Here is a 25,340-nt window from a genome sequence, read left to right as displayed (position 1 = left end):
GAGCATGCCCAGTGAATTACAGAAAACAGTGAAATACATCCGTATTGAACTATGTTAGCTTTATTTGAGCTTGAAGAAGCGATCAAAAGATAGCTCTTTCAAACCAACATGTCAGTAAAAATAAAAAAATGTAATAAAAGAAAGTGAAAGTCCACCAAAGACATCAGCCGGAGCTGAAGCAGCCCGCCAGGAGCCGGGGCACGTAAGTGGCGCTTGTGGCGCGCTGGCGGGGGACAGAAGGCACGGGTGAGCCCTCGACAAGGGTCGCGGGACCACCCGTGACAGGGGTTTTGCTGCCACCTCTGTACATGTTAGCTGTTATTGGCTGGTCGATCCAGACAAGTCAACAGAAGCAATATTCGTCACAATGTGCATCACTGGGGTATATGAGAGCAATACACGGCGATAATTGTTGCTATCTAGGATGGCACCGATCAGCAGTGGAAGGGGCAATGTCTGGTGGCATTATACCATCTCCCAGAGAGCTCTGAATGACCGATCTGTGCACCCGCTGCTGGGTAAGGGTTGCTACCTGTATGTGGATAACTTTTATCCCAGCATTCCACTATTCAAAAACCCTCAGTTCCAGATTTTCTGTAGCGTGCGGCACTGTAAGCAAAAGTGGGCATGTGCAGGCCGGAAAAGGACTAAAAAGGCTATCTATATACTGAGTGGGGACATGCAGGTGATATCTTTATCCTGAGTGGGCACATGCAGTAGAGTAGGTTCCTGTCAAAAGAGTCCAGCTTCTCATGGCTTAAAAATGTTTTGGTCAACAAAAAAAAATTGTGTAGACAATTTTATGTATTAATGCGGGAATGGACGCCAGTGGCGGGGGGAGACCCACAAAAATTTTCCAGTCAGGGGCCCCAAAATTCCTAGTGACCGCCCTGGGTACCACCACCGCTGTGCCCCAGCCGGACGGCATCCTGGCTTACAATAAATACATGGGTGGGTTTCATCTGTCAGATCAGGTGCTGAAGCCGTACAGGGACCTACGGAAAACGAAGATATGGTACAAAAACACTGGCTGTGTACATTGTACAGATGGTGCTTACAACTCTTACGTGCTGACTGGGGCCCCAACAACACTGCTACAGAAGGGGCCTCCATGCCCATCTGAGGCCCCTGTCAGTGACAGCATTGGTACTCGATGCAGCCGCTTGCGTCCTATCACTGATGTAACTCAGTGGTCAATGGCGCTGCCATTCACCTTGTGCGACACAGAGTAAACGGCAGCGCCATTGACCACTGAGTTACACCGCTGAGCACAGGCTTTGCGTGCGACCCCTGATGCGCAGCAGCATGATGATGTACTCACGCTGCCATGCGTCTTCTTCCTGTCAGTTCGAGTGTAGCAGGGAGAAGAGAGACGGAGGACACGGGAGCGCTGCTACAGGTAAGTGGGAGCAGCTACTAGAATAAATATATAATAAGGGGCCCATTGCAGGATTGTATTTAGAATAGTAAAGGGTCACAAGAGGACCATATATAATAAGGTGGCCACTAGAAGACTATATAATAAGGGGGTCATTGGAGTACTAAAAATTATAAGGGAAACCATTACAGGACTGTTTACAATAAGGTCACTAAAGGTCAATAAGGTTACAATAGGTCACTAAAGAAAAATTTTTTTTTTATATATATATATATATAAGTCCATATATAAAGTGTAGGAGTAGTAGTACTGTGCTGTGCCCATATATACATGACAGGAGTAGTAGTACTGTGCTCATATAAACAGGAAAGGAGTAGTAGTACTGTGCTCATATAAACAGGATAGGAATAGTAGTACTGTGCTGCGCCCATATATCCAGCATAGGAATAGTAGTACTGTGCCTTACCCATATATACAGGATAGAAGAAGTAGTAGTTTATTGTACTGATATATACAGCATAGTAGTAGTAGTACTGTGCCCATATACAATCACCGGCCACTTTATTAGGTACACCATGCTAGTAACGGGTTGGACCCCCTTTTGCCTTCAGAACTGCCTCAATTCTTCGTGGCATAGATTCAACAAGGTGCTGGAAGCATTCCTCAGAGATTTTGGTTCATATTGACATGATGGCATCACACAGTTGCCGCAGATTTGTCGGCTGCACATCCATGATGCGAATCTCCCGTTCCACCACATCCCAAAGATGCTCTATTGGATTGAGATCTGGTGACTGTGGAGGCTATTTGAGTACAGTGAACTCATTGTCATGTTCAAGAAGTCAGTCTGAGATGATTCCAGCTTTATGACATGGCGCATTATCCTGCTGAAAGTAGGCTGTGGCGTTGCAACGATGCTCAATTGGTACCAAGGGGCCCAAAGAGTGGCAAGAAAATATTCCCCACACCATGACACCACCACCACCAGCCTGAACCGTTGATACAAGGCAGGATGGATCCATGCTTTCATGTTGTTGACGCCAAATTCTGACCCTACCATCCGAATGTTGCAGCAGAAATCAAGACTCATCAGACCAGGCAACGTTTTTCCAATCTTCTACTGTCCAATTTTGATAAGCTTGTGCAAATCGTAGCCTCAGTTTCCTGTTTTTATCTGAAAGGAGTGGCACCCGGTGTGGTCTTCTGCTGCTGTAGCCCATCTGCCTCAAAGTTCGACGTACTGTGCGTTCAGAGATGCTCTTCTGCCTACCTTGGTTGTAACGGGTGGCGATTTGAGTCACTGTTGCCTTTCTATCAGTTCGAACCAGTCTGCCCATTCTCCTCTGACCTCTGGCATCAACAAGACATTTTCGCCCACAGAACTGCCGCTCACTGGATGTTTTTTCTTTTTCGGACCATTCTCTGTAAACCCTAGAGATGGTTGTGCGTGAAAATCCCAGTAGATCAGCAGTTTCTGAAATACTCAGACCAGCCCTTCTGGCACCAACAACCATGCCACGTTCAAAGGCACTCAAATCACCTTTCTTCCCCATACTGATGCTCGGTTTGAACTGCAGGAGATTGTCTTGACCATGTCTACATGCCTAAATGCACTGAGTTGCCGCCATGTGATTGGCTGATTAGAAATTAAGTCTTAACGAGCAGTTGGACAGGTGTACCTAATAAAGTGGCCGGGGAGTGTATACAGTAGTAGTTCTGGGCTGTGCCAATATATACAGGGTAGGAGAAGTTGTACTGTGCTGTGCCTATATATACAGGATAGGAGTAGAAGTACTGTGCTCATATAGACAGGATAGGAGTAGTAGTACCGTGCCCGTATATACAGTATAGGAGTAGCAGTACGTTGCCCATATATACAGAGTAGGAGAAGTACTGTGCACTGTCTGTATATACAGGATAGGAGTAGTAGTAGTGTATTGTACTAATATTTACAGGATAGTAGTAGTAGTACTGTGCCCATATATACAGCATATCAGTGGTGGCGAACCTATGGCACGGGTGCCAGAGGTGGCACTCACAGCCCTTTCTATGGGCACTCCAATCTTCCTGCAGTCCCAGGCAAATTAAGAGATGCTGCTCTGTTTATTCGACACTTTGTTGGCTGTTTGGAACTGCGGGAAAAGTGAGAAGGTTTTGACAGAACTGCATTATATTTGGAGGTCATCATGCTGGACCCACACCATTGTTCCTTTACAGAGAGACCCTTGAGAAAATCTACAATGATAATCTGAATTTGCCCTCCTTCTTTTAACTGGTGGCCTCAGACCACCGATACAATTGAAGGATGTGAAAGAACAGGTAGCAATAAGTTACTGCTTAAAATTTCATATTGGCTAAATTGTCTTCCTCCGCGATAGACGCTCTGAACCAGGATATCTCAGAGGAAGAGATACGCGAGGTTATAAAAGAACTCCCAAATAGGAAATCCCCGGGTCCGGACGGTTTGCCGTACATGTACTTTAAAACATATGAGGATATATTGACCCCCTATATGGTAAAGCTCTTTAACGCCTTTATGACTGGTACTCCAATCCCTGAGGCTATGCTGCGGTCCTTTATAACTGTAATCCCAAAACCTGGAAAGGATCCCCTAGATTGCACTAGTTATCGCCCCATATCTTTATTAAACTCTGATTTGAAAATTTTCACCAAAATATTGGCCAATAGATTAGGAGACTGGTTGCCGCAGATAATTCATAAAGATCAGGTAGGATTTGTGCGTTACAGGCAGGCAGGGGATAACACTCGACGGCTTGCCGACTTGCTGGAGGTGGTTAGGAGGACGGATGGGAGTGCTCTACTTCTAAGTTTGGACGCAGAAAAGGCGTTTGATCGCCTAGACTGGGGATTTATGATGGCAACTCTGAACCGCTTTGGCATGTGTGGCCCATTTCTGCAGGCTTTATGTGGGCTTTACTCTACTCCCAGTGCTGCAATTCGGCTCCCCCACGCCAACTCCATGTTTTTTGCTATTCGTAATGGGACCAGGCAGGGGTGTCCACTCTCCCCCCTCCTATATGCACTGAGTATCGAACCATTGGCGGCGTATATACGATCATCGGTAGATGTGACAGGAATACAAGTAAGGGACAAACAATTTAAGATCTCACTTTTTGCCGACGATGTCCTGGTCACACTCACAAACCCCATGGTCAGTCTCCCGAATCTTCACAAATTAATTGACATATATAGCAAATTTTCTGGATATAAAATCAATGGCCATAAGACTGAGGCCCTCCCCATTAATATCCCCCCGATCGAGCTGACTGCTCTAAGGAGCTCCTTTAGGTATACATGGCAGACGGACTCATTAAAATATTTAGGAGTCCGGATAACTCAAACCTACAAGTCCTTGTATACGGCAAATTTCCCACCGCTGATTAAGGACATTCAAGACCTCTTAGATAAATGGCAGCCTCTACATATATCGCTGCTGGGGCGAATTGCAGCTATTAAGATGTCTATTTTACCCAAATTATTGTATCTCTTTGAGACTCTCCCGGTACAAGTACCGATGGCAGTACTGGGTAAACTGCAGTCAATATGTCTGAAATTTGTATGGGGGGGCAAGAGTCATAGGATCTCTAAATCGGTGCTGACAGCGGGGACTACTAGTGGGGGCCTAGCCCTACCTGATTTTAAGCTGTACTATTTAGCAACACATTTACGTCATATTACCTCTTGGTCTACAATGAATGCATACAACAGATGGACCGAAATTGAGAAGCTATGGCTGGCCCCGCAGCATCCAGCGTCTTTGATATGGGGCCCCCCGCCCATAGGCCCGGTAACGGCGTTGCTAGGCCCTATGCAGTTTACCCGGGACATTTGGTACAAATGTAGGGTGCGTTTTCAGTTGGCCTCTATGCAGTCATTGCTCACCCCAATACTTTTTACACCACACCTTCCGGATAGTCTCACCAGCTGCTATAGGCCATGGGTACAGGCGGGCACATTTCAAATTAGGGCCCTTCTAGACCCATTGACACGTAGGCTACTTCCGCTACAGGAGCTGGTAGAAAGGCATCCCTGCTTAGCAGGGGCTGAGTTTACTTACTATCAAATTAAACATTTTATATCTTCTACACTAAGGACTGAAACCCCCCCCCCAGACCTACACCGTTTGAAATGCTTTGCTCGCAGGGTCCTTCCTCTAAGGGTCTAATCTCCAGCTTATATTCTATTCTTAATACACGATCGACTATATCTCACCTGTACATGAGTAGGTGGGAATCATGGTTGGGTAAGAGCCTCACTCCGGAACAATGGCAGATGGTGTGGGCAAGAGCACATAAATCATCCATTTGCACTTTATATAAAGAAAATCAACTTAAAATTCTATTAAACTGGTACCGGACGCCTGAACTTTTACACAAATTCTACCCTTCGTTTCCTAATATATGCTGGAGATGTGGTGGCCCCGACGCTTCACTGTTCCACATTTTTTGGAGTTGTCCGGCCCTGCTTCACTTTTGGCTGGAGGTTAGATCCCTTGTTGAGGGGGTTCTCGCAGTACAAGTCCCACTGGACCCTGAGGTATACGTACTTAACCTATATCCTAGCTCTCTCAGAGGTCCGGGTGCCAGGTTGTTTCTGCATATCTTAACAGCGGCGAAGTGTTTGATAGCTTTGAACTGGAGACGTTCAGTTCCTCCATCCTTGCTAGCATTATACGCTCGTCTCAGGGATCTTAGATCCATGGAATATATTACCGCAATGCTTCACCAAACTAGTGATAAGTTTGAGAAGACCTGGACTCAATGGGACACCTATAGTGCTAGATTGGTTTCCTGATGTTTTCATATATGATTGAGCTGCTATTGATGTTGTCATATTTTTTCCTGTGTGTATTACATGCTATTAGTGACGATTGTTTTTTTTTTCTTTGTATTCTGCTATGGCAGGTACCCATACTGATTTCTATATGTTTATTTGTTATAAATATTGTTTAATAAAATAAAAATAAAGAGTGGAAAAAAAAAAAAAAAATTTCATATTGGCACTTCACAGTGAATAAGTGGATCTTGGTTGTAGTTTGGGCACTCGGTCTCTAAAAGGTTCGCCATCACTGCAGTATAGGAATAGTAATACTGGTGTCAAGTTTTGTCCTTGTTCATACAACCTCAGCTTCTCTAATAACTGATAAAAGTGAGTTGAGCTCAGAAGAGATTAGATCAAGACAACGTATGGTATAATATCTAAATCTCTGCAAGGCTAGGCAGATGTGTGTAACTATATTCACGTCACAAACGATTATACTGTACAGAGCTTTCAGTGGGCTGCACCCATCTTAAAATCTGTTATAAAATTTCTCCCGTTTACAGTGACCCCCCCATGTGGCCGATACTTTATGGGTGCACAGCGAGGGCCCTGCAGCTGCCCGGATTTTAGTTTCCTCATTGTCGCCCTTTTATGTTAGCTTTTTAGTTTCTGGGGCTATATGATGGAATTTTTTTGTGGGATGAGATCTCCCAAATGGTATAACATTTTTTTTTTTCTACGGAGCTGGTTGATTTTTTTTTTTTTTTTTTTGAGGCATGTTGCAACAATAGTATTCTGGAGTACATATTTTTTTTGATTACTTTTTATTGCATATTTTGTGGGATGAAATAGGTAAAAATCTTAATTTGTGGTGGGTTTTTAACTTTTTTTTTTTTTACGGTGTTCATCAAGCTGGTTCATATTTTTTAATTCTACAGGTTGTTACAGATTCGGTGATGCTATATATGTGGGGTTTATTTTATGATTTTTGCAGACGGGATTCCGATGCCAGTATATTGGACACTGAGCGCTAAGTTATTAATTTAAAAAAAATTGATAAGAATTTTTACAAATAAAAGAATACAAATATGATAAAAATCCCCTAAATGCTATAAAATTCTCACATATAATAAAATAGTTACAGCACACCTCCGGACATATATGGGATTGTTGCATCCGTAACAACCTGTAAAATGTAATTAATGGGCTATAGATACCCCAAAACAGTGTTACTATACTATTTGAGGGATTTACTATGTAAATGGGGTCACTTTTTATGGGCTTCTCTTGTTCTGTTAGGTTGTAAGCTCAGCAAATGCTACATAGTGCCAGGTATTTGTTTTAGCAAAATTTGCTCCCCAAAATATTGATGGTGCTCTTTCCTTTCTGCGCACTATTAGGGGCACATAAAGTAGTTTACATCCACAAGTGGGGTATTGCTATACTCAAGAGAAACTGCACAATAAAATCTTAGATCTGCTTTCTCCTTTTATCCTGCAAGAACATGCACATTTTAGGGCTAAATAAAAATTTTTTAATTTTTAAATTCCGTTACGTACCTCTATTTTGGTTTATTTTATGTTCGATTCTTAAACGGTTAACAAGTGCTGTTTTGATTATTTTGAGGGGTGCAATTTAAAATTTGGTACTTTGTGGGGAGTTTCGAATAAATAGAACTTTTAAAACCACTATAAATATGAATAGGCCTCTAAAATAATTGCATCTGCAATTTTCTTAAAGATTGGAAAAATAGCTGATTAATTTGTACGCCTGCTAACATACTAATAAAATAAAAGGAGATTAGACTAACTGTATGATGAGCATAACATTTACAAATCAGAAATTCAATTTTCACCAAATTTTAAGTTGTTTCACAAATAAATGCAAAACTTTTCAGCCAAAATGAAGTACAACTAAGGTGAAGTACAACATGTCACAAAAAAATCTGAATATTACCGTGGTAAGTTAAAGCCTTTTGTAGTTAAAATTGCATATAGTGACACATGGCAGATATTAAAAAAAACAGTCCGGGTCCTTAAGGTGAAAATGATCTGTATCCTTAAGGGGTTAAGAATCCATTTACCCACCGAAACTACATAAAGTACTTTCGTACATTATAGCGTCATCTAGTCCTCCTAACCATAGAGTACAGAGGAGAGAGCGCTCCCTTCCCAGCTGACTGCTTCCTGTTTCTGTGATTTCCCATAAGCCTCCTCAGCTCGCCTTCCTCCTTCCTTTCCTCCCCGAGAAGCCGCTGGTGCAACAGCCGCCATAATGGTGAGAAGTTGATTTTCACTTTAATCCGCTGTCATCTCGCTTCTTTTAGCCGATATCGTCGGTTATTAAGATACAGCGGGCATCAACGTGATGTCAGGCTTTGGTCTGAATCTGTATTGCATGAAATATTAAGACGGGAATTGGATTAGTACATTTTGTGTGGCGGTTGCCCTGTGGTATGGGGCATCTGTATGAAGGGCCTTGTGTCCGTGATTTCACGCCGGGAGCTCGGTGTTCTGGGCATGATGAGTGTGTGAAGCGAGTCCGCTCTGGTGCACGGCGGCCCGTGCTGCTCATACTCTTCTCTCTGCCCTGTCGTCTATTAGTAGTGTGGATGGTAGAGACTTTAGTCTGGATCGCTGGCAACAAAGCCCTTCACGTGAATAAAGCTGAGGAAGCCTTATCATTTATCTCCTTAGACTGAGCACTTACTAATGAGCCTGCAAGTACCCCATGTTGCTGTGACCCTGCAGTCTTTTGGACAGGGTTGTCATGTCCATCTGATACTGAGGGGCTGTAGCTTCCTGTATTTCATTTAGTTACCAGATATGTAACTGGTACATAGCTTGTTGCTCAAGGGGTCCTATACTTCTCAGCACTGTAGGATGAAATTGGGATCATGTGGTCAGCAAGTCTAATAAGCCCTAATAAATTATGCAGTATTGGTGTCTGTAGTATGGTGCACTGACTGTTCTAATAAAAAAATGTTTTCTTTACTACAGGGAGTAGATATCCGCCACAACAAGGACCGTAAGGTGCGGCGAAAGGAGCCCAAAAGTCAGGATATCTATCTGAAGCTTTTGGTTAAGGTTGGTAGCATGTGCTGTGATGACTTTCCTCTTGTGTCTTGGTACAGTTATAACACTGCTTCTTAAAATTTCAGCTTTACCGTTTCTTGGCTCGTCGTACCAATGCCAGCTTTAACAGAGTTGTTCTCAAGCGTCTTTTCATGAGCCGCACCAACAGGCCACCCATCTCTCTATCACGCTTGGTAAGTTATTGAAATTTCATTTTGCCAAAGGCACTCTTTTCTTGAGTCAATTGGTTTTTTGTCTTAAGACATGAAAAAAAAAATCTACAAACTAGTGGTCCCTGCCAAAAACCTTGTGCTCAGTACTTTATATAGAATGGTGCATCTGGAGATATGATTTCCTTGTCAAACTCATGCGGCTGGTCTCCCATTCTGGCTAACTGACTGTCTGACCCCCATTTTTATAGCATTTATCACCAATGTAGCGGACTTTGGGAATACAACTTTCAGCATTTGCGCTGTGTGTGTGTTTTTTTTAGTGGTAGTTAAACCCTGGTCATGCTAAATATTGGTGTGTGAATGTTAAGGGGATTTCTTCTATGGACAAACTTTGGAGATTACATTATATTATTACAAGGTAATTGATTTTTGAATTACATCCACTTTACAGATTCGCAAAATGAAGCTTCCAGGTCGTGAAGGCAAGACTGCTGTGGTTGTAGGCAGCATCACTGATGATGTGAGGATCCAGAATATCCCTAAACTGAAGGTATGAAGTAATTTTGGCGTTTTTTCATCTTGTGTATTCCATTGGCTATTGACACAGGGTTTTTTTTATTATGCTCTGCACCAACAAAAAATACATTTTCATTCTTTTTCGTGTACAGAGCAGTGAGGGCTTATTTTCTGCATAAGAAATTTTACTTCAGTGATATTTAATCCATGTCGTGTACTGGGAAGCTGGCAAAAATTCCAAATGTAATGAAATTGCCAAAAAAAAAAAAAAAAAGCATTTGCGTTACTTTTTTTTATGGGCTCAGTATTTACGACTGTCATTGTGGTCTCCAAAGGATACCTCTGCTTTATTCTTTGGTTCATTACGATCAGGGATACCAAATTTTTTGTTTTTATTGTGTTTAAATACACTTGCAAAAATGAAATGTAGAGAAAAAATTATTTCACCATGACTAGCTTTTTCCATACTTTGGCAACCTTTTTATGTGATGTAAAAGTAGTGTTTATTTTCCGTTATGGGGTTCACCCCCAGCATTAACGATCTTTAGATTTCGATCGGCCATTTTGGGACACAGTGACACCTAACATGTTTCTGTTTTATTTTTTTTATTTTTTTTTTATCAGTTCTAGGAAAAGGGCTACTTTGTATTTTTAGTTTTTTTTTTTTTTTTTTTACTATTAAAGTACTCTACATTGTCTGATATAACAATAGATGGCCTGATCATTCCTACCATATACTGCAATACTACTGTAATGCAGTATATGGCATTTTTACAAAGTATTCATTACATTGAGACGCTGGCTCATTACAAAACTGCAGATGCCATGCAGCCTCTTGTCTGAAGAAGACCTGAGGCTGTCATTGCAACTTTTCGCCTCTCCCTGATGACTTCCCTGGGAGTGACGATCGAAACAAAGATGGTGATTCCCAACGTCCCGCTGTCTTTAAAGGAAACCTACCACCACAGATCTACCTATAAAGGTAGATCGGGTGGAAGGTGCATTTATTGGACGTGAGAACAGCCCTTTTATGAGCTAATCCTCACGTACTTGCAATCTGCACGCCCCAGTAGCCTCTTTGATCCTCCTACCAGAAATATTTGGCACGTAGCGATGAGGAGCTGCGTGCCCTAGTCCGCGAAGCCTGCCGTCTGTGCGTGCGCAATACAGCAGGCCCGTGACTGTGCGGTCACTTCGCTGGAGCTACTGTGCAGACGGCAGGCTTTGCGGATGATGGCGCGCAGCTCCGACTACTCCACGCCCCTGTAGGGTCTTTAGAAAGTTTGCATATTAGGGAAATAAGTTTTTAAAAGATTGCGGGGATGTGAGGATCAGCTCTTAAAAGGGCTATCCTCACATCCAGTAGATGCACCTACCACCGAATCTACCTGAAAGCGTTAATACCTGCGATCGGTGCTTTGCACTGTTTGCGGATATTAGTGGTGGTTGTTTGCAATATGCAGCAAACTCCCACCTCCTGTATGAAGAGGGCTCAACCTATGAGCCCTCTAAATACAGCATCTGGGCCATGCATGAAAGGGTTAAAGGTTACAGCTCAGCCAGTGTGTGACTGCAAAGAATCGATGCCTATTCAAAATCGGATGAGGATGGAGCTTGCTGCCTCCTAGAACACTGCTTTCACATCCCTGTCACAAGGCATATTTTCCTTTACCATATTTACTGCTGCTGAAATGAGTTCTTGTATACAATATTCTGCTGATCTGTTCAAAAGAAACTTTAACCCCTTAACGCTCTGCGCCGTAGCTCTACGCGGGCGGCGCCATCTTTTTTCCGATCGCCGCGCCCCCGAACATCATCGGGGGCGCGATCGGTTACCATGGTAGCCTCGGGTCTTCTTTTGACACGAGGCTACATGGCTTATGCAGGTTCTTTACAATGAGCCAGTGGCTCATTGTAATGTATGACCTGCAAATATGCCATATATTGCAATACTGTAGTATTGCAGTATATGGTAGGAGCGATCTGACCATTTAGGGTTAATGTACCCTAGATGGTCTAAAAAATAGTGAAAAAAAAAATTAATAAAATATTAAAAGTTGAAATCAGCCCCCTTTCCCTAGAACGGATATAAAACATAATAAACAGTAAAAATCAAACATATTAGGTATCGCCGCGTCCCAAACTGCCCGATCTATCAAAATATAAAAACGGTTACGGCCGGCGGTTACCTCCGAGGCGGGAAATGGCGCCCAAATGTCCGAAATGCGACTTTTACACCTTTTTACATAACATAAAAAATGATCAAAATGTCGCACAGACCTCAAAATGGTAGCAATGAAAACGTTGCCTCATTTCGCAAAAAATGACCCCTCACACATCTCCGTGCGCCAAAGTATGAAAAAGTTATTAGCGTCAGAAGATGGCAAAAAAATTTTTTTTTTGTACACATTCGTTTAATTTTTGAAAATGTATTAAAACACAATACCTATATAAATTTGGTATCACCGCGATCGCACCGAACCAAAGAATAAAGTAGGCGTGTTATTTGGAGCGAAGAGTGAAGTCGTAAAAACTGAGCCCACAAGAACTCCACATTTGGAATTTTTTTGCAGCTTCGCAGTACACGGCATGTTAAAATAAATAACATTACAGGGAAGTAAAATTTGTTACGCACAAAATAAGCCCTCACACAGGTCTGTACACGTAAAAATGAAAAAGTTATGGATTTTTGAAGTTGGAGAGCGAGAAATGAGCCGAAAAACCCTGCGTCCTTAAGGGGTTAAAGAGCCAAATGCTTTTCAGGAAAATGATTGTATGATGTAATCGTTTAACTTTCATAGTATAGTAAAGTTAAAAGAAAACATCACTTCAACCTATACATTATACAGGTGGTCCCCTACTTAAGGACCCCTCTGACCTATGGTGAAGCTCTCTGGATGCTTTACTATAGTCCCAGATTATAATAATCAGCTGTAAGGTGTCTGTAATGAAGCTTTATGGATAATCCTTGGTCCCATTACAGCAAAAAAATGTTTAAACTCTAATTGTCACTGGGGCCCAAAATTTTTTTTTGTCTGAATCTACAATTATAAAATAAACTGTTTCGACTTGCATACAAATTCAACTTAAGAACAAACCTCCGGACCCTATCTTGTATGTAAGCCGGGGACTGCCTGTACATTGAGCCAGAAGAAGGAAAAAAAAACCCTGTAAGGCTGATGCCAATTGTCCCACAGCAGGGGAAAAATCCCTTGATCCCTAACATGGTGGTCAGAATAACTCCCTTGGTCAACAGAAACCACTTATAAAAAAAAATTTGATATTGTTTTCCACAAAAGCATCAATGCCCATCTTGAACATTTTCCAATTTTCAGTCATTACAACATCTTGTGGCAATTTTCTGTTGGTGAATGAGAAGTATCTGATTTTTTATTTATTTGTGCACCTATTATTGGGAACTGTGAGAGATGGAATCTTAGGACACTTGTCATCAATTCTCTGCATCTAATGCTGTCACCACTACCTGTTGGAGCAGCTCACAAGGGTTCCAGCCTTTATTTAATCAATTCACACATTAATCATTATAAAATCATATTTTCTTATGTAAATGAGGCTGGTCACATGGTCAGAGGCAATGTCACACCTGTTATCCCTCCCCTGCTCATTTCTGTGAGTGACTGCTTTACCTGCTGTGTTCTCCTATACACATGTGAGGCAGACATCAGCTACACAAGTACCTGACATGTTCTGCTATAACATGGCTGCATCCTGGAGCTGTTGTATCTCTCCTATACACACACAGGCTGCAGGGGGCGCCAGCACCAGGAAGCAGATGGAGGATCCATTACACCATTATAACTCACAACATTATACAGGCTGTCAGTCAAGCAATGGGGGGGGTGGCTGTGCCTCCCTCTCATGAATAAGCTGGACTGCTGAATATAATGACTCATTGGACATCTCACAGGACCTCATTGCTTAGGTTTAAAGGCATGTAGAAGCACAATGAAGAGATAGGGGTAATACTTTCTAATGGCAGTTTATGAAAATGTTTTATTTAAAGAGAAAGTGTCAGGCAAATTAACCCCTTAACTAAATATAAGGGTAAATTCACATGGCTGTCTGGGGGACTGTGTATGTGGCCACAAATTTGCAGCAGTATGTGTGGCACCGTTTTGCGCCGTACATGGGGAAAATATAGGGCATGCTCCTATCTTTTGCTGTGTGTGTGGCTGTGTCTGCACTTTTCTCTATGGCGCTCACGGCCACAGCCTAAGAATGCAGTGAATGAAGCCTTAGATTGTCCGATGTGTATTACCCTATTTAACCTTTAGTGATGTGCTGCTAACAAATGCAGATAAACATAACTTGCCTAGTAGAAATTAGGAACCTGTCACCAAATTTACACGTACACAGCCAGTGACAGGTTCCTATACAGCTCTAATAACTGACTGACCTCCTTTTAGCTAAATTGTTTTGCTTCCATCCACAGAAATCACCTTTTTATCTTTCCCTGGCATTGGGGGTGGGGGGTTCCTGCTCGTCCGACCCCTCGCATCTACCCTCCTTATGCCTGCTTACTCGGCACAATTCATGTCATGCTGTTGACACATGTGAATATTTGTAAACACAAGTGTTAACAGCTTAGGCAAATTAGGCAAATCACTCTTCAGCTATTCATGTGCGTGTGACCGCACCCTCAGTTAGAAAAACTAATTTCCAATCAGAAAAATTGCTGTAATTAAGGTACAGGGCCCCACTGGCAGCTAATTTTAGGTCATATGGTGAGGACTTGTAACCCTTTATAAGTAGGCATTGAGGGGGGGAGGGAAGCTGGTGACAGGTCCACTTTAAAGGGGTATTCACATGAGGAAAAGTTTCTTAAATGTGCTCAGGGTAACAAAATATATTTTCTAATTCACTGTAATTAACAAATATAGCAGCTCGGAAATAATTCCTACCCATCTCAGTCCTGGTGTACACAATTTCGGTTGCCCCTTGGATCTTCTGATATACGGTCGGCAGCCATCTTGCCTGATGCTGTAGAGCTGAGCATTTCTCTACCTCTGGCCCCCACCCTTGCATTCCAGGGCAAGCTCACATTGATACTCACTATCCAGAGTGTTATATGGATCTCATATTCTCATCTTTGTGTCAGATACTAGTACAATGTTGAGAAGGTAAATGAAAGATTATAAATCTGGGCCCTGAGAATCTGACCACCTTGTCAGCACACTGTATATCGCAGCACTACAGGGTTCATAATGTGTCTACTTATAGAGCCCATGCCCTGCAATCTTACAATGTCCATTGCTGAGTGATAGGAGCTAAAACAGTTATAAAACTGAGTAAAATTGTAAAGTAAGGACTTAAAATATATTGTGTAAACATCACTAGACTATTGAAATTTGAGAAACTTCTTTTGTGGGCAAACCCCTTTAATACAGATGGAATACTCACATCTTCTATTATATTACCGTATAAAAGGTACAATATGCTAGTCTGGAGCAGGCTGAAGTATGAGCAGCCTTTGGTCCAGGACTGTAACTAGGGGTCGTATGTAAGTCAGGTGTTCTTAAGTAGAGGACCGCCTGTACAAACGGACCTCTGGATTTTGGTAATTTACTGTACTTTAGCTCTAGGCTACAATAAACGGCTATAACAGTTATCACAAGGGTCTGCAGTTAAGATTTGTTTATCCTGGTTCTTATGACAATCCAACATTTTTAAAATCCAATTGTCAGAGACCAAACTCAATTGAGAACAAACCTACAGAACCTATCTTGTATGTAACCCGGGGACTGCCTGTACTGCAGCCAGTGAACTGTAATGGTGTGAATTGTGGGGCCCTGACATGGAAGATTTTTAGCCTGTCAATGGATTACACTTTAATAACATTTGAGAAATCTCTGTGTAGTACAATGCTGCTAATAATCTTACACATACGCAACTTTTTTTCCACAGATTTGTGCACTCAGAGTGACCAAAGAAGCTCGTGGGCGAATCCTCAAGTCTGGAGGCCAAATCTTGACTTTTGACCAACTGGCTCTTGCTGCACCTAAAGGCCAGAACACTGTTCTTCTGTCAGGTAATCTTAAGAAATTTGTTTTGGTCATTGCCTACAAAGATGCATAATTTTTCCATAGCTATGTGAGAAGTATGTTTTTTTTTTTTTTTTATGCCATTCACTGGAAAATTGAATTGGTAGCTTTGGCATTGACTAAGTGATGCCCATTATCTGTTTTTGCAGCGTTGTCTTGGGCGTGTTTGCTCCTTACACCCCAGCCTTTGCCTTAAAGCAGCTACCAAAATTTTACCCTGCTCCCACCATCGTTCAGTGATGCTTGGAGAAGAGAGCTACATGTATCACAGAATCGTGGCACTTTCTTGGGGTGAAACGCCTCTTGATAGACTTGGGCTGTGTTTTTTTTTTTTTTTTTTTTCATAAAGGTTGCCCATCACTACCTGTAAAGATAATGTAACCTATTAATACAGTGGTATATCAATCTATTGTTTGCTTTATCTACATTGACAGTGTGAAGGCACTCTTCATGGACCATATCAAATAAAATGCAAAAATGTGTTGCTGTAACAAAAGTTGAGTGTTTTATCCTTTTATTTAGGCCCCCGCAAAGCGCGTGAGGTGTACAGACATTTTGGAAAGGCTCCTGGTACCCCACACAGTCACACCAAGTAAGTTGAACTTGTAGAATAGTTTTACAAAATTATCATTTCACTCTTGTTATATGCTGAGCATTTCTGTAATTAAGTTTTAAAACCTAAACAGCTGGGACCATAGATCAGTTGAAAGTGCACTTTATGTCAACTTGCAAATTAGAAAAATTACCTTGTTCTAAACTTAATGTAGAATATATAGTTTCGAAAATGGTCTGCAGTCAGTTTTTAACATGTTTTGGAATTGAAGGGGAAAATGACCCTCTTATGTGATTTGCATAGATGTGGTATTTGGGGTAGTTCACTTACATCAAGACTCTCTAAAGTCCCATAAAAGTGGCAGTATTGCTGCTGCCTCTATTGACTACCTAGTTCTCAATCAGTGCTATGTATTGTGAATAGGTGCAAGCAGCAAAACATCTATCTTCTTCTCTGGGTCTCCAGTTAGAAATGTTGCAGACTTGGACCTACACTTGCTGTCAAAATAGGCATGAGGTTAAAGATGGCTTCTTGTAACATTTGCCTGTGAAACAAAATCACAAACCTGGTGAGATAAAAAGATCTTTATGGTAGGAGTCGGCTGCTGTGACTGCCCAGTTGTCCCTTTACTTTTCTGGAATAAGCCAGTTGAGATGGTGATAATCTCTATTTTTCTATTTGTTCACAAAATTTTTATTGCTTAAATAGAATATTAATCTTGACAGTGTTAATTGCATAAAATTTTCTATCCTTCCAGACCCTACGTCCGTTCCAAGGGTAGAAAGTTTGAACGTGCCAGAGGCCGCAGAGCCAGCCGAGGTTACAAGAACTAAACTTGCTTATCCATCCTTTGTACACAATAAAGATGTAATGTCTTTAAATGAGATTTTCATTCTTTTATTTGATAAATTTTGATACACAAGCTAAATAAAGAAAAACAAACTAATAATCTTAAACATTAGATCACTAACGTAATGTAATGGATGTAATGAAGATATCGAGGGGAAAAAAAGAATTTTTTTCAGCGAGTCCGTTAAAAACATTAAAGGGGTATTCCAGGAAACAGCATACCGTATATACTCAAGTAGAAGCAGACACAAACTGGAAAAACCTATTGACTCGAGTGTGTAGCCAGCCAGGCCCGCCCGCCCGCCCTCTCGTGTGTAGCCAGCCAGGCCCGCCCGCCCGCCCCCTCGTGTGTAGCCAGCCAGGCCCGCCCGCCCGCCCCCTCGTGTGTAGCCAGCCAGGCCCGCCCGCCCTCGTGTGTAGCCAGCCAGCCAGGCCCGCCCGCCCTCGTGTGTAGCCAGCCAGCCAGGCCCGCCCGCCCGCCCCCTCGTGTGTAGCCAGCCAGCCAGGCCCGCCCGCCCGCCCCCTCGTGTGTAGCCAGCCAGCCAGGCCCGCCCGCCCGCCCCCTCGTGTGTAGCCAGCCAGCCAGGCCCGCCCGCCCGCCCCCTCGTGTGTAGCCAGCCAGCCAGGCCCGCCCGCCCGCCCCCTCGTGTGTAGCCAGCCAGCCAGGCCCGCCCGCCCGCCCCCTCGTGTGTAGCCAGCCAGGCCCGCCCGCCCGCCCCCTCGTGTGTAGCCAGCCAGGCCCGCCCGCCCGCCCCCTCGTGTGTAGCCAGCCAGGCCCGCCCGCCCGCCCCCTCGTGTGTAGCCAGCCAGCCAGGCCCGCCCGCCCGCCCCCTCGTGTGTAGCCAGCCAGCCAGGCCCGCCCGCCCGCCCCCTCGTGTGTAGCCAGCCAGGCCCGCCCGCCCGCCCCCTCGTGTGTAGCCAGCCAGGCCCGCCCGCCCTCGTGTGTAGCCAGCCAGGCCCGCCCGCCCGCCCCCTCGTGTGTAGCCAGCCAGCCAGGCCCGCCCGCCCGCCCCCTCGTGTGTAGCCAGCCAGCCAGGCCCGCCCGCCCGCCCCCTCGTGTGTAGCCAGCCAGCCAGGCCCGCCCGCCCGCCCCCTCGTGTGTAGCCAGCCAGCCAGGCCCGCCCGCCCGCCCCCTCGTGTGTAGCCAGCCAGCCAGGCCCGCCCGCCCTCGTGTGTAGCCAGCCAGGCCCGCCCGCCCGCCCGCCCCCTCGTGTGTAGCCAGCCAGCCAGGCCCGCCCGCCCTCGTGTGTAGCCAGCCAGCCAGGCCCGCCCGCCCTCGTGTGTAGCCAGCCAGGCCCGCCCGCCCTCGTGTGTAGCCAGCCAGGCCCGCCCGCCCTCCCTCGTGTGTAGCCAGCCAGGCCCGCCCGCCCTCCCTCGTGTGTAGCCAGCCCGCCCTCGTGTGTAGGCTTGGGTGCTTTTACACTGGTACCTAGTAAAAGGGCAGGGGTGGTATTGTGTTCATGAATTGTTGTTAGTACAAGGACACCCCTCTTGTCTTTGTACTTAACACACAATACTGAGTCGCTGCTTAGTGCTCAGCTCTCGTGCCTCCTGAGCTTTTCCCCTAGCAGCGAATTCTGGAGACCTCTCTGATTTTTCTTAATAGTGCTGCATGCTGCAGTTTGTCTGGAAGCAAGGCACTTGAACTGGGTAATGCCGGTATAAAAATCCAGGTAGAGGTGGTAGCCCTGGTCCAAGAGTGGGTGCGCCAAATTCCACACTATCTTTGCAGCAATTCACAGGAAGGAGTGTGGGCGCATTCTGGGGGCACTATTCTAGAGTCCTTCCCTTCATATACCCTGAATTTAAGTGTACCCTGATGGACTCTCACACAGCTTATACATCTTCACGCCACACCTTTCCCCTCTTATTGGGCAGGTACTGGTGGAACTGAAGTCTTCCTTTGAAATGTATCTACTGAGTTATACTTTTTTGGAGTACACACTTCCCTAAAACGCACTCTGTGTAATACGGCCCTATCTTATATAATCTATCATATCTGGTGGGCACTGTGCATTGTCAGCAAAATGCAAAATCATACGGATGGCTTCAAAGCGCATCCTATTCATCGCCATGCGACACATCAGGGTGTTGTACGGTATGTCTGTGCTCCAATAGTCCCTGATAGCGGGCTTTTTGACCAGTCCCCTAAGAAGCGCCATGTCCCAATACTTCTCCATCTCTGCTGCATTAACAGGGGTCCACCTGTGTGGTTGTGCATCAAAAGAAGTGGGGTTTTGAGCCATGCATTGTGCAGTGTAGAGATTGGTCTGGGAAACCATCAGACCAATTAGGTTCTCACTAAAAAAAGAACTTAAAAAAGTCCACTCGTCCAAGCTCTGCAGTGTTTCTTTGTATCCCAGGGACCTGAGGGGCAAAGTTACTGGGGGTGACCCATGTGGGGTCAGAAGTCCCAGGCACTCCAGCAGAAGTCTCTGGCACTCCAGCACTACTACGAAAACGCCTTCTCGGGGTTCCTCAGAGTTGCTTTTGGAGGATGAGGTAGACCAAACGGACACTGGTCCCCACTAGCTGACTCTGTATCGGAGGCTATGTAGTTATATACCACCAAGTTATTGTATGACTTCTGGGACATGATGGGGAGGATAGTACACAACCTACACAGAACAACACCTACTCCTCCGCAGAGCAACACAGAACTGCACAGAACAACACCTCCTCCACAGAACCACTACAACTCCACAGGATGCCACCTCCTCCGCAGAACCATTAATCCTCCACCGAACCTTCCTTTTCACATTGTATTCAGTTTTCAAGTAATTTTTTTTTCTTTTTTTTTTTTTTCCTTCTACCCATCACCCCCATTTTCCTCATCATTTCCCCACCTCTTACTTTTTTGTATAGACATTCTTCATGTCATTTTTACAACAACTAGCACACTATTTTGTTTTTATTATAATATGGAATAAGGAACTTTTTTTTTTTTTTCCAATATCTTCGCTACTTACCTGAAGCAACTCAGGGTTTGTTCTTCCTTCCGTGTGATTTCTCCCATGCCTCCCATTCAGTGTCATGGTCAGTCCAAACCATCTTCAATGTCAGGTGAGTAGTAAGTATTTTACTGTTTTGACCCCATGTAATATTTCATCACTTAAAGAGTAACTGTAAAAGGTTTTTTCACAAATCAATAGCTCTTGGAATGTTAAACAACTTTTCCTATTATCTTTACTTATATTCAGCAGTTTCTTTGCTATACCCCTCAGATTACTTTATTGCTGCAATGGCTGCTTCCTTTCCATGTGTTGATAGACAGATTCATTGGAGGGGAGGAACTGCTGCTCACTGCACACAGAGGAGGAGGCCATGTGACAGTGAATGTAGCAGAGCTGGATGTGTACAGAAAACTGAATGCAGATGTCTCCTGCACAGAATAGTGAGGTACAAGGTCTTCATGTTCCCTATCAGTCCCTCTATCGCAGTCTGTGATTCTACAGAACTTTATCTTTTGCTATCTTATCCTGTTCTTTTGCTGCTCCCTTCCCCCACCTTGTAATCAGCAGTATCATCTCTGTGCAGATAATCTATTAACGCTTAGCACAGGCTATAGACGTCATGTAACTGGTTTACTTATGATTTCTACCACTAATTACATGTTCCCTGCACCTTCATGTGATGGAAGCTGCCAGGCTATCATCATATACATCCTGTATGTGCACTGTGCAGTGTTTCGTGGATTTACATGTGGGAATCTAAATGGATTTAATGCTAAATTACTTTGAGAGAGAACACAAGGCATCATGGGCTCTGTGGGCAAATTAACTGGCCTCAGCTCGAGGGCATAGAATGACAGATATTAGTCTCTGCCCACTCCATCTCTAGTGAGAGATTTTTGTCAAATATTTTTAGTAGACATCGTTCCGTTTGTTTTCAAAGGAGTATCACATAATTTGGTAAAATCGCTATAGTTTTACAGTTACGCTTAAGTTACTATCACCTGAAAGCAGAACATATCTGCAACTGTATAATGGTGGTGTCGGGGTAAAAAATGAAAAGGCCGCAATCTTTATAATCTTCTGTTTCAACACACATTAGATGGGAAACCCTTTCTATACCCGGAACTATTGTAAAACAATAAGCTTAAGCATTGGATTTTAAGAGGAAGCAATTGTGTATGAAGACAAGCATTGTGTGTGAATTAACCCTTAAATTAACCGGTTAAGGACCGGGCCCTTTCCAGTTTTTTAATTTCCATTTTTCACTCCCCACCTTTAAAAATCTATAACTTTGTTATTTTTACATTAAAGAGCTGTGTGACGGCTTGTTTTCTGCTTAACAAATTGCACTTCATAGTGATGGTATTGAATATTCCATGCCATGTACTGGGAAGCGGGAAAAAAAAACTAAATAGCCTCGGGTCTTCGGAAGACCCGAGGCTACCATGAAGACGGATCGCCGCTCCCCGATGACGTCACGGGGAGTGACGATCCTAGGCAAGATGGCAGCGCCCATGCAGCTTTGCCGGCAGCCATTGCTGTGATAACACCCGCCATCGGTGCTAGCACTATGCAGCAAAGACTTACCGGCTATGGAGAGGGCTCAGCCCGTGAGCCCTCTCCATGCAGCGGGACCTGACTGCCGCCCTGAATATACGGCGGGCGGTCGTGAACCAGTTAATGTGTTTAAAACACAGTGGGGCACATTTACTTACCTGTTCCTTGGAGTTCACAAAAAGGGCATTGTCCACCGATAATGCACTCTGCCGTGATTCACTAAGATTACGCGCCCAACATCCTGCATGTGTTGCTTCCTCTCTCAGGTCTGCGGAGTTAACCTTTGTCTTCCTGGTGTATGTAAGTGATTTGTCTTGCGACACAATTTGAATCTTAAATCCCGCTCTCAGTCCGAATCAGTATGGATTGTCTTACAGACCGCCCCCCAAATTGGAGAGCTTTGGCTATAAGACTTGGGATACTCAGTACCTGTCTACTCATCCTTGTGTCGCTCTCACAGCTGGGTAGGAACATTTTGCATAATTGCTGGCAGTTCAAACTCTGGTTTGATTTCTCTGTGGAGTTCTTGGGGCTGGCCATCTAGCTATTCCAAATGGTAAACTGAATGATAATGTGATAAAGCCATTGGAAAAGGCAATTGCATAACCAAGTCTTCAATTGGTTAACTTGGTTTCTGGAGAGGTGAGTAAGAGCATGTTTAGCACCGTCCTTGGCTTGTACCTCAAAGAATAAGTCTGTACATTCCTTGATGGTACAAGAAAGTCCTTGATAATGCACTGTTCTTTTGGGTTCAAAAAGATCTACGTATCTGAAACTGTACCTGGAAACTTATGCAGTGCACTAATATAGTCATGGCCAAAAGTTTTGAGAATGACACAAATATTATTTTCACATGATCAGTTGCCCTCTGGTTTTTATGTACGTTTGTCAGATGTTTTTATCACATACATAAATACAAGTGCAATCATATTATGAGTAACAAAAGCTTTTATTGACAGAATGAGTTAATGCATAAGTATAAGTCAATATTTGCAGTGTTGACCCTTCTTCTTCAGGACCTCTGCAATTATCCCTGACATGCTCTCAATCTACTTCTGGACCAAATCCTGACTGATAGAAATCCATTCTTGCACAATCTATGCTTGCATTTTGTCACAATTTGCTGGTTTTTGTTTGTCCAGTCGTTTCTTGATAATTGACCACAAGATCTCAATGGGATCTGGGGAGTTTCCAGGCCATGACAAGGTGCTCCATCATGTTGAAAAAGGCATTGTTGATCACCAAACTGCTCTTGGACAATTAGGATAAGTTGCTCTTGGAGGACATTCTGGTACCATTCTTTATTCATGGATGTGTTTTTAGGCAAGACTGTGAGAGAGCCGATCCCCTTGGCTCAGAAGCAACCCCACACATGAATGTTGGAGCATGCGTTACAGTTGGCACGAGACAAGACTGGTGGTATCGCTCACCTTGTCTTCTCTGAACAAGCTGTTTTCCAGATGTTCCAAACAATCGGAAAGGGGATTCATCAGAGAAAATTACTTTACCCCAGTCCTCAGCAGTCCACTCCTTGTACCTTTTGCAGAATATCAGTCTGTTCCTGATGTTTATTTCTGGAGAGAAGTGGCTTCTTTGTTGCCCTACTTGACACCAGGCCTTGCTCCAAGAGTCTCCGCCTCACAGTGTGTGCAGATGCACTCAAACCTTTCTGCTGCCATTCCTGAACAAGCTCCGAACTGCCCGATCCCAAAGCTGAAACACTTTTAAGAGACTGTCCTGGTGCTTGCTGATCCATCTTGGGCACCCTGGAGCCTTTTTGGCAACAATGGAACCTCTCTCCTTGAATTCCTTGATGATGTGTTAGATTGTAGACCGAGGTGTAATCTTTCTAGCTGCGATACTCTTCCCTGTTAGGCCATTTTTGTGCAGTGCAATGATGACTGCACATGTTTCTTTAGAGATAACCATGGTTAACAGAAGAGAAACAATGATGCCTCCTTTTAAAGTGTCCAGTGGTGTGATTCTTACTTAATCATGAAAGATTGATCTCCAGCCCTGTCCTCATCAACAACCACACCTGTGTTAATGGAGCAATCACTGAAACAATGTTAGCTGCTCCTTTTAAGGCAGGCCTGCATTGAAGTTGAAATGTGTTTTGGGGGAACGAGTTCATTTTCTAGGCAAATATTGACTTTGCAATTAATTGCTGTTAAGCTGATCTCTCTTTATAACATTCTGGAGTATAAGCAAAATTACCATTACAAAACCTGATGCAGTAGACTTTGTAAAAATTAACATTTGTATCATTCTCAAAAATTATGGCCATGACTGTAAATAAAATCTGTAGGATGTAATACAACTCATCATGGGGAAAACCAGTGAAGGGTGTGTAGAACTGAAGTCCCAACTCTTTTTTTACATCTTGTGTTGCTAAAGTGGCAAATTTTTAATTTAAGACCCCCAGCGAATGTCCTGTCTGTAAATGGGCCTGATACCACAGACAGTAGGACAGTCCTTCCATTATATCTAAATATGCAAGTATTTCCTGTCTGCTGGGGGCTAATGCTAAGACCAATGCTGAGCCAAGTGCGGGGGGTGAGTGAGTGGAAGAAACGGCGGTACCTGTCGGCTGGGGCCTTCTCTGTTTTGGGGACTGGCGTCCGGCTGCCGGGTGTCAGTCCTCGGCCGGTGGAGGGTCCTGCCAGGGAGGCAGGATGCCATCTCGGAGTGGCACGCATGGCTCAGGTACGCGGTGCAGGTAGCCGCGTGCCGGAAGTCGGATCGCGTCACATCCTGATGACTTCCGGAAGTCACGTCACCAGGGCGTTGGGCACGTCATCAATGGCGGCCGATAGGTCCCGGCTCCGGAGGACTCGAGCGCGGTCCGGGAGCCCGATCACTTCCCATCAGACCGGAAGGGGGAGGAGGGAAGAGCCTCTCCAGGCACGCCAAACTCATTTATAGCGTCTCTGGTGAACCCTATCTCTCGGGTGGCTCTGGTGCTTCCAGCAACATGGCTGATGATGCATCCAACCTGTTTCAGGTCCTGGAACCCATAAGCCCTGGGCTGACCGCTTCTCTATCTCTCGCTCATACATACATTTCATACCTATCTTATTGACTGTTATCATGAATGCTTTTCTTAGGGAAAAGAGCAAAAAGAATCTAAGGAGAAGGAACAGAGAGAGAGAGAGAGAGAGATAAACCCATTAGAAAACCCTCTAAAAGATGTGCCATATGTAATTGTCTGAGGATTTTAAGAAAAATCTATGTCCAGACTGTATCTAAAATACTAAAAGAGGAAAGATTGTCCTTAATGGATGAAATTAGATCTGCAATAAAGGAGGAAGTGTCCTCCTCTATTGCCGCCCATTTACCCGAACCACCTAGGAAAAAAGCTAGGTATATTCAGTCATCCTCCTCGGATCAGGATTCAGACTTGCCTTCTGTTTCTGTAAGTGAAAGACTGGAGGAAGATTTA

The 25,340-nt window shown here is 44.0% G+C and overlaps 1 protein-coding gene across 1 annotated transcript; it reads left to right on the top strand.

Annotated features, from left to right (window-relative positions):
- The first annotated feature begins 8,281 nt into the window (after positions 1–8,281).
- On the top strand, positions 8,282–17,424 carry RPL18 (ribosomal protein L18). The gene is made up of 7 exons (XM_072110500.1): positions 8,282–8,437; positions 9,160–9,246; positions 9,321–9,428; positions 9,859–9,957; positions 15,849–15,972; positions 16,508–16,577; positions 17,296–17,424. Exons 1-7 carry the CDS (start codon positions 8,435–8,437, stop codon positions 17,369–17,371), a joined length of 567 nt encoding a protein of 188 aa, XP_071966601.1. The 5' UTR covers positions 8,282–8,434; the 3' UTR covers positions 17,372–17,424.
- Positions 17,425–25,340: the final 7,916 nt, after the last annotated feature.

This window comes from Engystomops pustulosus, chromosome 6, assembly GCF_040894005.1.
Source record: "Engystomops pustulosus chromosome 6, aEngPut4.maternal, whole genome shotgun sequence".
Taxonomy (NCBI): Eukaryota; Metazoa; Chordata; class Amphibia; order Anura; family Leptodactylidae; genus Engystomops; species Engystomops pustulosus.
Note: the sequence above shows the minus strand (reverse complement) of the source record. Positions and strands in the feature narration are given on the sequence as shown.

Bases quoted from the DNA above. Each gene is read 5' to 3' on its own strand.
- RPL18 (XM_072110500.1), top strand. The intron at 9,247-9,320 runs GTTGGTAGCATG...TTAAAATTTCAG, and splicing joins ATCTGAAGCTTTTGGTTAAG to CTTTACCGTTTCTTGGCTCG. The intron at 16,578-17,295 runs GTAAGTTGAACT...CTATCCTTCCAG, and splicing joins ACCCCACACAGTCACACCAA to ACCCTACGTCCGTTCCAAGG.